This window comes from Ctenopharyngodon idella, chromosome 18, assembly GCF_019924925.1.
Source record: "Ctenopharyngodon idella isolate HZGC_01 chromosome 18, HZGC01, whole genome shotgun sequence".
NCBI classification, from domain to species: domain Eukaryota; kingdom Metazoa; phylum Chordata; class Actinopteri; order Cypriniformes; family Xenocyprididae; genus Ctenopharyngodon; species Ctenopharyngodon idella.
In genome coordinates, this window is record NC_067237.1 from 3876847 (window position 1) to 3890305 (window position 13459).

Sequence of the window (13459 nt, forward strand, 5' to 3'; positions counted from 1 at the left end):
CCGTCGCACTGGTGCCAATACCAATTTTCCTGATAAGCACTGCCATTTCTGTTGCATATGAGAAACATTAACATTAAACGGCAAACGCGGCAAAATGCTTGTTTGAACCGTGCCAAACGGACCATTTATTAGCTCGGCCAAAAACACACCGCAGCGTGAGCTTAGAGTGAATACGTTTACTTGCTGACTGTCTCGATCACATGACCAGTAAAAAACGCTGTGAGATCCAGTGAAAAGTGTTCGAGTTTGGTGCAGAGTTCTCCCATACAAACCACAAATCAAATGCCTTGTTGGAATTTAAACTAGTTTAAAGCCAGTTGAAACAGCAGTGACATTCTCACGCGGAAAACAGGAGAAACACTGAGCCACAACAATACAGTTAAAAGGCTTTTCAATCCACAAATCACCAACATTTACCATGGATTTACTCTAATAAGACAAACTGTAACCATGGTATTGTGGCAGAAATGTGGGATATTCATATCGAATTTTATTATATTAATGTAGACATTAAATGTATTAAAGGGGTAATGGAATATAATCTTTTGTTATTAAGCTATAGCAGTTTTTGTGCATTTGTATTATACTAAATGTCTTTAGACTACTGTTTTTCATAGCAAATACCATAGAAACAATATAGTTTTTACTTTTTACCATAGTAGTGAGATACAATGTGTGATTTTACCTGTCGTTAACATGATCCAAATACTGTGGAAGACCTAATTTTACCCTATAAAATTTTACTCTTTTTTTACAGAAATTTACTGTTTTTGTTAATGAACATAAATTTACATCTATATCCCAACTCAAACTACTGCAGAATGTGCATTTCTAAGAGACAAAACATGTAATATTAATTTGTAAAGTGCTTGTCTTGTTCTAATGATAAAACCACAATTAAAGGGTTAGTTCACCCAAAAATGAAAGATTCTGTCATTATTTACTCACCCTCATGTCGTTCCACACCCATAAGACTTTCGTTCATCTTCGGAACACAAATAAAGATCTTTCTGCAGAAATCTGAGAGCTTTCTGTCCCTCCATTGATAGCTGACGCACTTTGACGCTTCAACAAGTTCATAAAGAGAATAAAAGCCTAAATTAAATCTGTTCATCATATAAAGCGATCGTGTCTCTTCAGAAAATTTGGACTAAACCACTCAAATTATATGGATTAGTTTTAAGATCTCTTTATGAACTTTTTGAAGCGTCAAAGTTGTGTAGCTGTCAATGGAGGGACAGAAAGCTCTCAGATTTCATTAAAAAGATCTTCATTTGTGTTCCAAAGATGAACGAAAGTCTTACAGGTTTGGAACGACATGAGGGTGAGTAATTAATGACAGAACTTTTTTGGGGGGGTGAACTAACCCTTTAACTCTCTGGTTTCTACATCTTTCACTCAGGAGCAAAAATCTGCCTTTAATCTTGAAAGAAATAAAGATTTCACATTAATCGTGATAATTATTGATATCGACTGATATGAAAAAATGTTATCGTGATAATTTTTTCTGCCATATCGCCCAGCCCTAATCCGTAGTATGTCATAGAGACATAAATGATTCAGAAATGGCACCATTTCTTGAAAATGACCTAGTTGTTGTATTGTGTTCAACTGTTTTTCACTCTTCTTTATGTCAAAACCTCTATTCTGTTATCACTTAGCATGTCATTGTAAAAGCAGTGCTGTTGTTCTTCTAAGACGACCCACCACCTGACGTCTGTATCTGCCCTCCATTTCACTGTTATTGACCAGGCAGCTGCTCCTATAGACAGCATTGAATTCAAAATGTTTTTCCATAGAGGCATAACAAAGAAACTCGCTGAGAATCCACAGTCACTGATCTGAATGCAGTCTCGGTGAGGAGCGTGAAATTGGATTTCGAAGCGCATTTGTAAATGGAATCTGTTACGGCACAGTCTACCTTCTGTTTCAAACAGAGACTCCGCTATAAAACACTGTTACAATTGATTGATAATAGTTTATTATTCTTTTAGCACAAATAATAAAAGAGTTTCTGATCGTTTCTGTATTTCTGTGCCACTCACAGAGGGAACCAGAACCGTGATCACGCTAAGCAGTGGCTTCATAAACTCAATGACCAGTGGGAGCTCCAGAGGTTTCTACAAGACTGCCATGAGGTAGGATGAGTGCCAACTGAGCACAAACAATAAAATCTGTCTCATACTTTGTCTTTGCTTTTGGAAAATGTGTGAAGCTTGTGTGAGAGATGATTTTTGAATCAAAAGATGTTTGCCTCTCTAAGTAAATGATCAGTTTGCACAGTCAAGTGTGGATGCGCCACAGTGCAGGTTTCTGAAAGAAAGAAAGTATTTCTTGCAAGTAGCATAACAAAAATATAATGCTCTTACAGAGTGTCCTAACCAAATGCGATGTGATAGTGATATGTTTTGTGTTTTTTTTTTTTTTCTAACTGGTCAAGATAGTAAGGACATTTTAACTTTCACTTGGTTTTAATTACAGTGGCGTCATTCTGTGTAATCCCGCCCACAGTGAAATTTCATTGGTCCAAAATCCTGCTCAGTATGTTTGCATATTAAACATCAGATATGTTTGATTGACTGTGATTGACACAGACTTCAGCGTGGACAAATTGTTGAAACTTTGCTGACCCTTGTGAGAACGAAGTGCGCTTAATTCTATTGAATGCGCGCTTGGAGTGTGTTTTAAATCTGAAAAGAATATTAAAAAGCTGTACTTGCAGATAATATAATATTAATAAAAAAAATGCCACTTAAGTGTACTTATTAAAGAGACTAGACTTTAATGACTGTTTCTTAACACAGTTAAAGCTGCAGTCCATAATTTTTTTTTGGATAAAAGTTATCCAGAATTATCCAAAATTCATTTTTGAACAAGTACATAACCAGCCAGTGTTCAAAACTATCTCCTTACCTCAGCCCGATTCACAACGGTAAGCTTGTAATAATGTTTTCTAATTCAGGTGGTACTGGTGGATTTCCGCAGGAAATTTGAGCATGCCATCGTTCGTCTTTGCGTCATTACATCACGTCTTTTTACATAAAGAATAAGTCCCAGCAGGTAGACTATATCATGTGAGGATGCTGCAGGTGACGGATCATTTATAATTGCAAGAAAAAGTATGTGAACCACTTGCAGAATCTGTGAAAATGTGAATAATTTTAACAAAATAAAGGAGATAATACAAAATCTTACTCTCCTGAGTAAGATATTTTACATAAAAGATGTTTACATATAATTCACATACTTATGAATGGGGTTATTTTAATAAATTCAGCTATTTTTTATGTAAAATATCTTACTCAGGACAGTACTAAATAAAATAAAATAAAAAATAACATGCATTTTGTATTGTCTCCTTTATTTTGTTAAAATTATTCACATTTTCCCAGATTCTGCAAGTGGTTCGCATACTTTTTCTTGCAACTGTATAGCCTTTTCTCACAGCAGCTGGAATAACTAAACTTATCATTTTGAATAATAACTACAATTGCATGTTTCAAACAGAGAAGGCGACAAAGAGGCAAACCTTACGGACTTCAGCTTTAAGTACACTTTTAACACACTTTGTAATAATGTCAAATTAAATGTTTTACTTTAAAGTACATTTTAAAACATTGTTTTAATCAACTTTTTTCATGATTAAAGTACACATTTATTTGATGTGTTGACTAACATACTAAAGCACATGTAAAGTACTTATTTAAGTATTATTTTAACTGTATTGTTTCATATTACATTTAAAATTATTATATAAATTAATTTAAAAGTGTAACTTCATTACAAATATAATTAATTACACATAATTTTATATGTATATCATGACATGCAAGTTTCAATATAAATGACATTAAAGTTTTACATAATATTTTAGTTTATATACAATAAATGCTTGTCGGTACATTGATCATATTTTAAAGACAACAGAAGTATAAAATGACAAAATGTACTTATGTCATATGTTGTTTTACAAAATAAAAGAAACAATATTAAATAAATTATTAAATTTTTTTTTTACTTTAAAAATACACATCTTGGTTACAGTGAGACATACAATGTAACTGAATAGGATAAAATTTTGGATGGTATAGAGTCAGCCATCAACCACTGAATTGGGCTAGATCCAAAAAGCAAAAGTATGAACACAAAGAGGTCTGAGACCCCATTACTACCCCATTAAGTGGACCTGATCTGATCTGAGTCCTCTTTCAGGGACCGGGATAGTGTGAACGTAAAGAGAACTTGATGTTTTTCCTCTTGGTTCACGTCTTGGTCCACTTCAAGGGGTCTGAATTCAGTTCTTTTAAAGAGAACTCAAGTGTGAAGACACCCTAGACAGATCTAATATACTAACACGCATCCGATTTCTTTCCCAAATGTTTACGTTCACTTAAGACATAACTGAGTGTGTTTACATGAATACCCATCATTTCGACATATTTTTGTGTGTATTTCACCATTAGGGTTAGTTTAGGAATGGAATGCGGCACAATAACTATGTTTTTATAATTATTGGAAGCCAGAAACAAAAATTCAATTAATCGCACAGCCCTAACGTGTGGCATCTTGTTTGTGTTTTGGAATGATTCTGAATAGCTGAGAATTGTGGGTAAATGCTGTGTGAAAGCAGTTATACAGTAGGAGGCTCCCGGTGTGGCTCAAACCTGAAGGTTTATTTGGGCTGTGCTTGTTCTTCCTTTCTCACGTTCAATTATTTAGCAGGTCTCCTCATCACTCATTCAGTTGAGAGGGAGAGAACTTCAGCAGTGTGTGGGTGAATGTGTGTGTGTGTGTGTGTGTGTGTGTGTGTGTGTTTGTGTTCACTGCAGGGCTGAGGACGGATCTCTGCCTTCACTAAGAGCTGTCAAACACGTGTGGAGACTGAGAACAGCATGATCAGAGTGCATTGGATCAGTTCCTCTTATGCACTGTGGAAATACATCCAGCATACAGTATGCAATGCCATATTGTGTCTTCTTCATAATAACAGTGTGTGTTCAGAATGGAAAGTGTTCAGTATGTATGTATGCTGTGCAGTAATTATGCCATATGTGTATGCAGTGTGTGTTAGGCTTGCTGTGATAGTCGGTGTTGACGATGTTACCGGTGTTCAGCCGGTTACATCACTTGCCCACTGCGGCACCGCCCCCCACCGTCGTTTTGATTTTATATAGTAATAAAAATCATTTAGTTCAGTTAGAAAACAGACACTGCATTTAAAAACTGAACGTGTCGAGAGTCGCAGCACATCAGCAGCAGGAGTCAGATCTCATTTATCACGAGAGTGAGGAGCTGACTGACAAGACGATGGCGGAAGGTTTTTGGATGTTTGCAGTATTTTGGATTTAAACCCAGTGCTAATAGGGAACCTGCAGAGGATTAGTTGTGTTTTTCTAGATGTTGTTTTTCATTAAGAATAATAATGAACCCACCATTCAAGCAATTGCCGCCCTGAATTGGCACTAATTTGAAAGCGAACGTAAAATGCGCACGGCCGCACGGCCATTCATAACAGTGTGTGTCTACTGCCGCGGAGAGTTTTCAGTTTATTCCTATGGAAGCTCAGCACATAATTAATTGAAAATGCTCGCTCTGCTCCGCACCATTATAAATGCCCGTGCGGCCTTGCACATTTTACTTTCGCTTTAAAATTACCGCCAATTCGGGGTGCATTTCGCTTTTGAATTAGCGATTTAAAAACGAGGTGCAAAAGAGGGAACACCCCCTCCCCCCATCCCGGTGATACTGGTATTGTCACACAGACCTTATTTCAGGCCTTTAACCAAAAACCCTTTTAAAAAACCCATTGACTTCAGGACGATGGAAACAGAAGTGCTAAAATGATAACTAGATTCCAGGTTATGGTCTACAAAAATACAGGTTCATCTCAATAAATTAGAATGTCGTGGAAAAGTTCATTTATTTCAGTAATTCAACTCAAATTGTGGAACTCATGTATTAAATAAATTCAATGCACACAGACTAAAGTACTTTCCTCTTGATAATACCCCATAGATTCTCTATGGGGTTCAGGTCTGGTGAGTTTGATGGCCAGTCAAGCACAGTAACACCATGGTCATTGAACCAGCTTTTGGTACCTTTGGCAGTGTGGGCAGGTGCCAAATCCTGCTGGAAAATGAAATCAGCATCTCCATAAAGCTTGTCAGCAGAAGGAAGCATGAAGTGCTCTAAAATTTCCTGGTAGATGGCTGCGTTGACTGTGGACCTCAGAAAACACAGTGGAACAACACCAGCAGATGACATGGCAGCCCAAATCATCACTGACTGTGGAAACTTCACACTGGACTTCAAGCAACAAGGTTTCTGTGCCTCTCCACTCTTCCTCCAGACTCTGGGACCTTGATTTCCAAATGAAATGCAAAATTTACTTTCATTTGAAAAGAGGACTTTGGACCACTGAGCAACAGTCCAGTTCTTTTTCTCCTTAGCCCAGGTAAGACACTTCTGACGTTGTCTTTGGTTCAGAAGTGGCTTGTGGAATGTGACAGTTGTAGCCCATTTCCTGAAGACGTCTGTGTGCGGTGGCTCTTGATGCACTGACTCCAGCTTTTGAAGCTCTCCTAAGTTCTTAAATCGGCTTCGCCTGACAATCTTCTCAAGCCTGCGGTCATTCCTTTCACTTGTACACCTTTTCCTACCACACTTTTTCCTTCCAGTCAACTTTCCATGAATATGCTTTGGCACAGCACTCTGCGAACAGCCAGCTCTTTCAGCAGTGACCCTCTGTGGCTTACCCTCATTGTAGAGGGTCTTGATGATCGTCTTCTGGACAGCTGTCAAGTCAGCAGACTTCCCCATGACTGCTGTTGGGATTACTGACCTAAACCCAGTATTTATAACCCTGAGAATGGTAATTTAATAGAACTTGAAATTAAATATTCTTATAATTTGAGATATTGATTTTTTGATTTTGATGAGCAGCAAGCTGTAATTATCAAAATGAAAACAAAAAAGACTGGAAATATTTTACTTTGTTTAATAAATCTAGAATATATTTAAGTTTTACTTTTTGAATTAAATTACAGAAAAAAAATAACTTTTTCATGATATTCTAATTTATTGAGATGCACCTGTATGTCTTCCCTTCAGCATTTCATATACTCCAAAAAATTGCATACTGTACAGGATATCATCGTACGATTGAATGCTATTATAAACAGCTTATGTGACACTTTTTCTGATTTGCTTTCTGTTCCTTTGAGATGTTTCCTGATCTAAAGTATCCCATTACTGTCTTTGGTAGTTGAAATTACTCTCTGGTGTTGGTGGTGATGGTGTAGTTAACCATCAGTTTACTGGATAATTAATTCCTGTGTCCCTGGATGGTCACTCGCTCTTCCTTGGATTTATTGCTTCATTCCCCCCAGGGTCTCTTTGAGGAATAACTATGATTGACCTAAATGTCTTTATGGGTGAGAGCGCCGGGTGCTTCATGAGGGCAGAGGTCACTGTAGTGTTTAGTAGGCACTAGAGAGAGGTTAAAAAGCACAGTTAGTCCTAAAGTATGAATGATTTTAAACTGCCATCTACCAGCTCTTAAAGGATTAGTTCACTTCAGAATTAAAATTTCCTTATAATTTACTCACCCCCATGTCATCCAAGATGTTTATGTCTTTCTTTCTTTCTTCAGTTGAAAAGAAATTAAGGTTTTTGAGAAAAACATTCCAGGATTTTTCTCCATATAGTGGACTTCACTGGGGTTCAACGGGTTGAAGGTCCAAATTACAGTTTCAGTGCAGCTTCAAAGAGCTCTACACGATCCCAGACGAGGAATAAGGGTCTTTTCTAAAGAAAAACATAAACATCTTGGATAACATGGGGGTGAGTAAATTATCAGGAAATTTTAATTCTGAAGCGAACTAATCCTTTAAAATGAATGGAAGAGTTCCATAACGTTAAAGGTTCTTCATGTTAACCATAAATGCCAATAAAGAATGTTTATCATTCATCCATGGAACCTTTGCATTCCACAAATGGTTCTTTATTGTGGAAAAGGTTCTTTAGATTATTAAAATGTTCTTCACACTAAGAAAAATTGTTCTTTTACAAGCTGCTCACTGAAAGGTTCTTTGGGTAACCAAATATGGTTCTTCTATGGCATTGCTACGAAAATCCCCTTTTGCAACCTTTATTTTTAAAAGACTGTTGTGATCTGACAGATTATGAGCGTTTGCCACTCATTCCCTTATTTTTGGACCTCTGCTTCTCTGTTTCCCTTCCCTCCGTTTCAATCACTCATTCGTATTCGCTTCCCTGCCTGCTTAAAGAGCCTAGTGTTGTCCTTGTGACGCTTGGAACTACGTAGGCTCCCTCTCTCTCTCTTTCTCTCTCTATGTGGTTCTCTCCCCCTCCCTCCTCGTCTCTCTTCCTCGCTTTCCGTCTATCTGTCTCTCCGCATGCTTTTCTCTCATCGTGGATGCTGCAGCGGGAGAAATTGGGTCTTTCAGCTCAGGCAGAAGAGGCACTGCAGTATTGAGTCAAGCTTATATTACAAAACAGGAGGAGGAGAGAAAAGAGGGCAGCGCGGACTGAAAGAAGACAATATGGATTTGTTTGAGATGCAAGATGCTGTACAAACGGGGTGAAGAGTGTGTCTGGATCGCTCGGAGGAGGGGAGGGAAAAACGGTCCCCACATCCTCCCTCTTGGCACTCTCCAACGCCCACTCTCTCTCTCTCTCTCTTTCTCTCTCTCTCTCTCTCTCTCTCTCTCTCTGTGTCCGTGGCCAGCGTTTGTAACATCAATAATCACTGCTACTGGGCTCATTTCTCTCCTCGCTGTAACTCAGTCAGGCCTCTGCACGGGCTCAAGACTGCAAGTCTTGTACCTTTTTTGGGATTTTCTTTGTTTTTTACTAAGATGTAAACCACTTCTTGTTTTCACTGGATTTAATACAGATGGTCCAAAAATAGTGCACGCTGATTTCTCTGCACATGTCTTGAATATTTCATCCAGCACAGTTTTTGGACTGCTCGTGTGTGTTGTGTTTTGCTGCTCACCTGGGCTGAAAGTGAACAATGTGGATTTGGGAACTTGAGTGACAGATTCTCCACAGCCTGATTCAGGTGGTAATTATAACATGACATAATAATGTATCTTCACAAATAACATGTTCATGAACTTTTTTTCCCAAAGCATTTTTTTTTATTGTAAAACATTATATTTTTATATATAGCATAATGAAATATGTATATACATTTCTGATGTTATTGTATGTAAAGTGTATGTTTTAGGTGCTGTGACTTGTGATCATTTTGTTTTTCACTATTTTAATAATCAGCTTTTTGCAGTTCACTTAAATAGTCCTGCAAGTCATTATAAGTACAAATATAATAATTAAAATTTAAAATAGTTTTAGATTAAGTAATGCATGTCACACAGCAGGACACTGCTTGACATTTACTTTAGGAAGTCAACTACTATATAATATAACAAAAGGTATATGATATATTGTGGTTTGTAACGCATTACAAGTAACTTGAGTTACGTAATCAGATTACATTTTCACGTAACTAGTAAAGTAACGCATAATTTGTAACTTTTTTCAAATAAGTAACACAAGTTACTTTTTCACATTTATTGACTGACAGCTCTCCTGTCCTCATGTTGAGAGAAATAAACCGCAGAGGTGTAGTGAGCGCTGTGTGAACATGATGGTTATTGTAGTTTTACACTAAATGTGAACATGCATTTACTCATCGCACTTGCACGAAAACATTCAATATTCCTCAAAATGAATAAAAACAGTTAAACGCAATCTTAGAATTTTATGCAAACCTGTAATATTTAACTATATTAAATTACACAAATATACTTTATGTATTTAATCTCACTTTATTAACCAATGTCTTTGCTGTTGACCTTCAATGATCTAATTTAACCATACTAATAAGGAAAAATTACTTTAGATCAGATTTAGAAATAAGAGTGTTGAACTTCCTTCTGTATCCTATTCTTCTTCAATCCAGAATGGCAGCACAGCTGAAAGATTTGTTTGAGTTGCGCCCTCTACTGTACAGGAGTAAAAGTGCATTTCCTTCATCCTGATGCTTATTCATTTCACTTTTTGGTGACTTTTAACTTTTTTTGTTGTTATTAAAAAACAAGCAAGCAAGCCCAGCCCAGGTGTGAAAAAGTAACGCAAAAGTACTGTAACGCATTACTTTTCATAAAAAGTAACTAAGTAACGCAATTAGTTACTTTTTTAGGGAGTAATGCAATATCATAATGCATTACTTTTACAAGTAACTTTCCCCAACACTGGTGGTTTGTGCAGGAATGTATAATAAAGTGATACGTTGTTTGGGATCACTTGTGCATGGTAAACTTTTTGAGGATTATTTTCATAGTCTTTTGTAAAAGTATTTTAACAGTGTTTACTGGGTTAAATGTTTTGTGTTGTTTTCTGTGTGTTGTAATATTATAATTATATGATTTGGCGGAAGCTTGGTGTGCTGATTACATACTGTACATGTTTGCATTTCAATAAGGTCATTTCAATATACACACACCTTTTCTTTTTTTTTCTTTTTTTTTTTTTTTTTTTTTTTTACAAATATGCATTTTTGGTTATACCACACTGAATTAGATTTTTCTTCAAATGTTAATATATTGATATTATAATATTAAATTTAAAACATTTATTATAGACAAGGTATATGTAAGTTAGTCTGAAATCCATTTGTAATGTTTTTTTGTTTAAATAAATTTTTTGGAGACGTGAGTTATGAGTGTGATTCCTAACACGTGTTTATGGTTTTGTATGTTTTTAATAGATTGGTGATTGGGTGGCAGAAAAGATGCTAATGGCGCGCGACACCTCCCGCGACGAGACTCAGAAGCTTCATAAAAAGTGGCTGAAACATCAGACCTTCATGGCAGAACTGGCTCAGAACAAGGAGTGGCTGGACAAGATCGAGAATGTAAGTTCAGCTCTCAAGGTTATGCTGTGCTCACTATCTTTGCTAATAGTAGTTGATACTGTTTAATATATTAGCCTTTTCTCTGTCAGATAATTAAGTGTTTGAATGCTCAGTGCCCTTCTTCGCTTGGCTTGAAAAATGCTATTGGGCACCTTGAAATGAAAACACAACTCAGCTGAAAGTCTTTCTCTGTTGACTCATATTCCATTCTAGTGAAGGACTCAAGTGAAACAGAGCCAGTAATAGCATTACTGTAATAGCAGAGATGGCATAGCATTTAGCAAGGGCAAATCCGCTTGGTGTTATATTTAGTGGTACGCACGCACTTTCTATATTGTTCAGCTTATTATATTATATTATATTATATTATATTATATTATATTATAGTATATAGCTAGCTTCTATAACTGAAAGTGTTTCTGAAATGCATTTTAGATAGATGTAAAAGCCCTGATTCTTGCAGTTCACTGATGTCTGATTGAAAGACTGATGTTGTTTAATCTGTCAGTTACGCTGTTTTATTGACATTGTTGGTGGATTGAATGGACTGTCTTCAGCTGCCAAGGCCATCTTGAATGATCATGGGCATCTCACAAATCCATTAATCATTATATTCTGTGATCAGCTGCAATAACAAAGCATAAGAGTCTTATTGTTTGTTATTGTTGAATAAGGTTGTGCGTGTCGGTAAGCGTGGGATACCAGGAACAATTCAGGCACCTTTACTCATTTTAGTCTGCATAAATGTGTATGAATCAGAAACACTGAGTGAACAGATGATATGGGTGTGTGATAGGGCTTGGTGACATAACCAAAAAAAAAAAAAAAATGAAATTGAACAATATATTGCTCAAAATATGAAATTGCTCAAAAGGCAGTTTTTTTTTTTTTTTTTTTCAGAAACAGACATTGAAGCAAGGTGTCTGTGAATCTTTCATTTTTCTCATTAAATCAACCAGTGGAATTATACATATGAATGAACAGCAATATTTGTCTATATAATTTAACGTACTGCATATTTTGATGAAAATATATTAATATATTTAAAAATGCCCCATGGCAACTTCAGTAAACATTTTTGAGTCATGACACATACAGTACAAACGGTTAAATCTCTTGGTTAAATCATTGATTGTTGTCAGTAAATCAAACCAGTGACTACACAGTCAACTTCACAATGTTTCTCTTCGTAGGATGAAAATAATCTGTTATTTAAACTGTGATTAAATTATAAATAGAAACTGATCAAAGAACGCTCCCTTTGCAGTCACTGGAGCTGTCAATCAAACAGCTTGAGTGTTCTGGACTCGTGCCAAAACTCCCAACAGAAACTACGAATCTTATTTACGTTGTGTTTGCACTGTTAGTTATGATGAAAGCATTCATTAGTGTGCAGAAATCGAGTTACAGTGACGAGGTCACTGCATTAATGTGCTCAGCTACATGCTCATCACTGCAACCTTTCATGCCACGATCTAAATATGATGCCATAGATCTAAATATAATCAACACTTTACATGATTAGTTAACCTTGAGAACTGTAATAGTAAAAACATGCTAAAAGAGAATTCCACATGTAATACTATTTCATATGCAAAGATGTCAGCCAATCACAGCAGTGGGCGTTTACACTGAAGACTCACAGCAGACACGCCCCTTAAAACAGAGCGTTCAAATCAGAGGGCTAAAATCAGGGTAGCCTTTTATTTCTAAATTAAGTCAGTTTTTGATGTAAAAATCATACTGACATTATAATTGCACCCCAAGGAAACATTATAAAATAATAAATAATGCAGTTCATGATCCCTTTAAAAATGCCGCATTGCAACTTCAGTAAATGTTTTTGAGTCATGACACATGGTACAAACGGTTAAATCAGATTTAATTGAAATAGACAGTTTGAACTGATTCAACAAGGGAAATAGATATTACTATAACGTTGACGACACTGAACAAAGAACTGAATGAAGACAGGATGTAAATACACAGAGGAGCAAAAGAGCTAATTAATTGAACAAAAGGTGAAAGGACTCATTAATCAAACACATTGGGAAACTAGGTCAAATGACAGGGCACACAGGCAAACAGGAACAGAACTAAAACACAATGTCCCTCATTTCTGAAATGAATGTACGACAGAAAATTGGCCGTACGGTAGAGCTGCACGATTAATCGTAACAAGATCGCAATCTCTCTTCAAGCATCCACGCAATCCTACTTTATTAATGACAACGATTCTCCAGCGTCTATTAAACCTTTGACAAAATCATACCGAAACGTTCAAATCTGTGTTCGTGCTGCCAGAGCCAGAGAGAGCCGTTTTGAATCACACATTAGTTATTTCTGTGTTACAAATGTTCACATTATCACAGAAGTACTGAGATATAAGTTTTAAGTTAGTATTTGAACACCGATGTCGACGATAGCGATCAAAATAGAGCAAACTACCTTTTGAAACGAACTTGGCACGTCAAATAACGGTTGTATCAATTACATCTAATTCCACTAGGTGGCGAA

At 36.4% G+C, this 13459-nt stretch overlaps 1 protein-coding gene across 4 annotated transcripts in view; it reads left to right on the top strand.

Moving 5' to 3' along the window:
- The window catches only part of LOC127499295 (spectrin beta chain, non-erythrocytic 4-like), a 92073-nt gene that overhangs the window by 41362 nt on the left and 37252 nt on the right, over positions 1-13459 (top strand). For 3 of the 4 annotated variants that reach the window (XM_051869455.1, XM_051869457.1, XM_051869454.1), the window contains exons 18-19: positions 2048-2138; positions 10796-10942. In XM_051869455.1, the coding sequence (XP_051725415.1) occupies positions 2048-2138; positions 10796-10942 (238 nt within the window). Of the gene's footprint in view, positions 1-2047; positions 2139-7918; positions 9086-10795; positions 10943-13459 lie in introns of those variants that run through there. The other variant, XM_051869456.1, reaches the window with a different exon arrangement.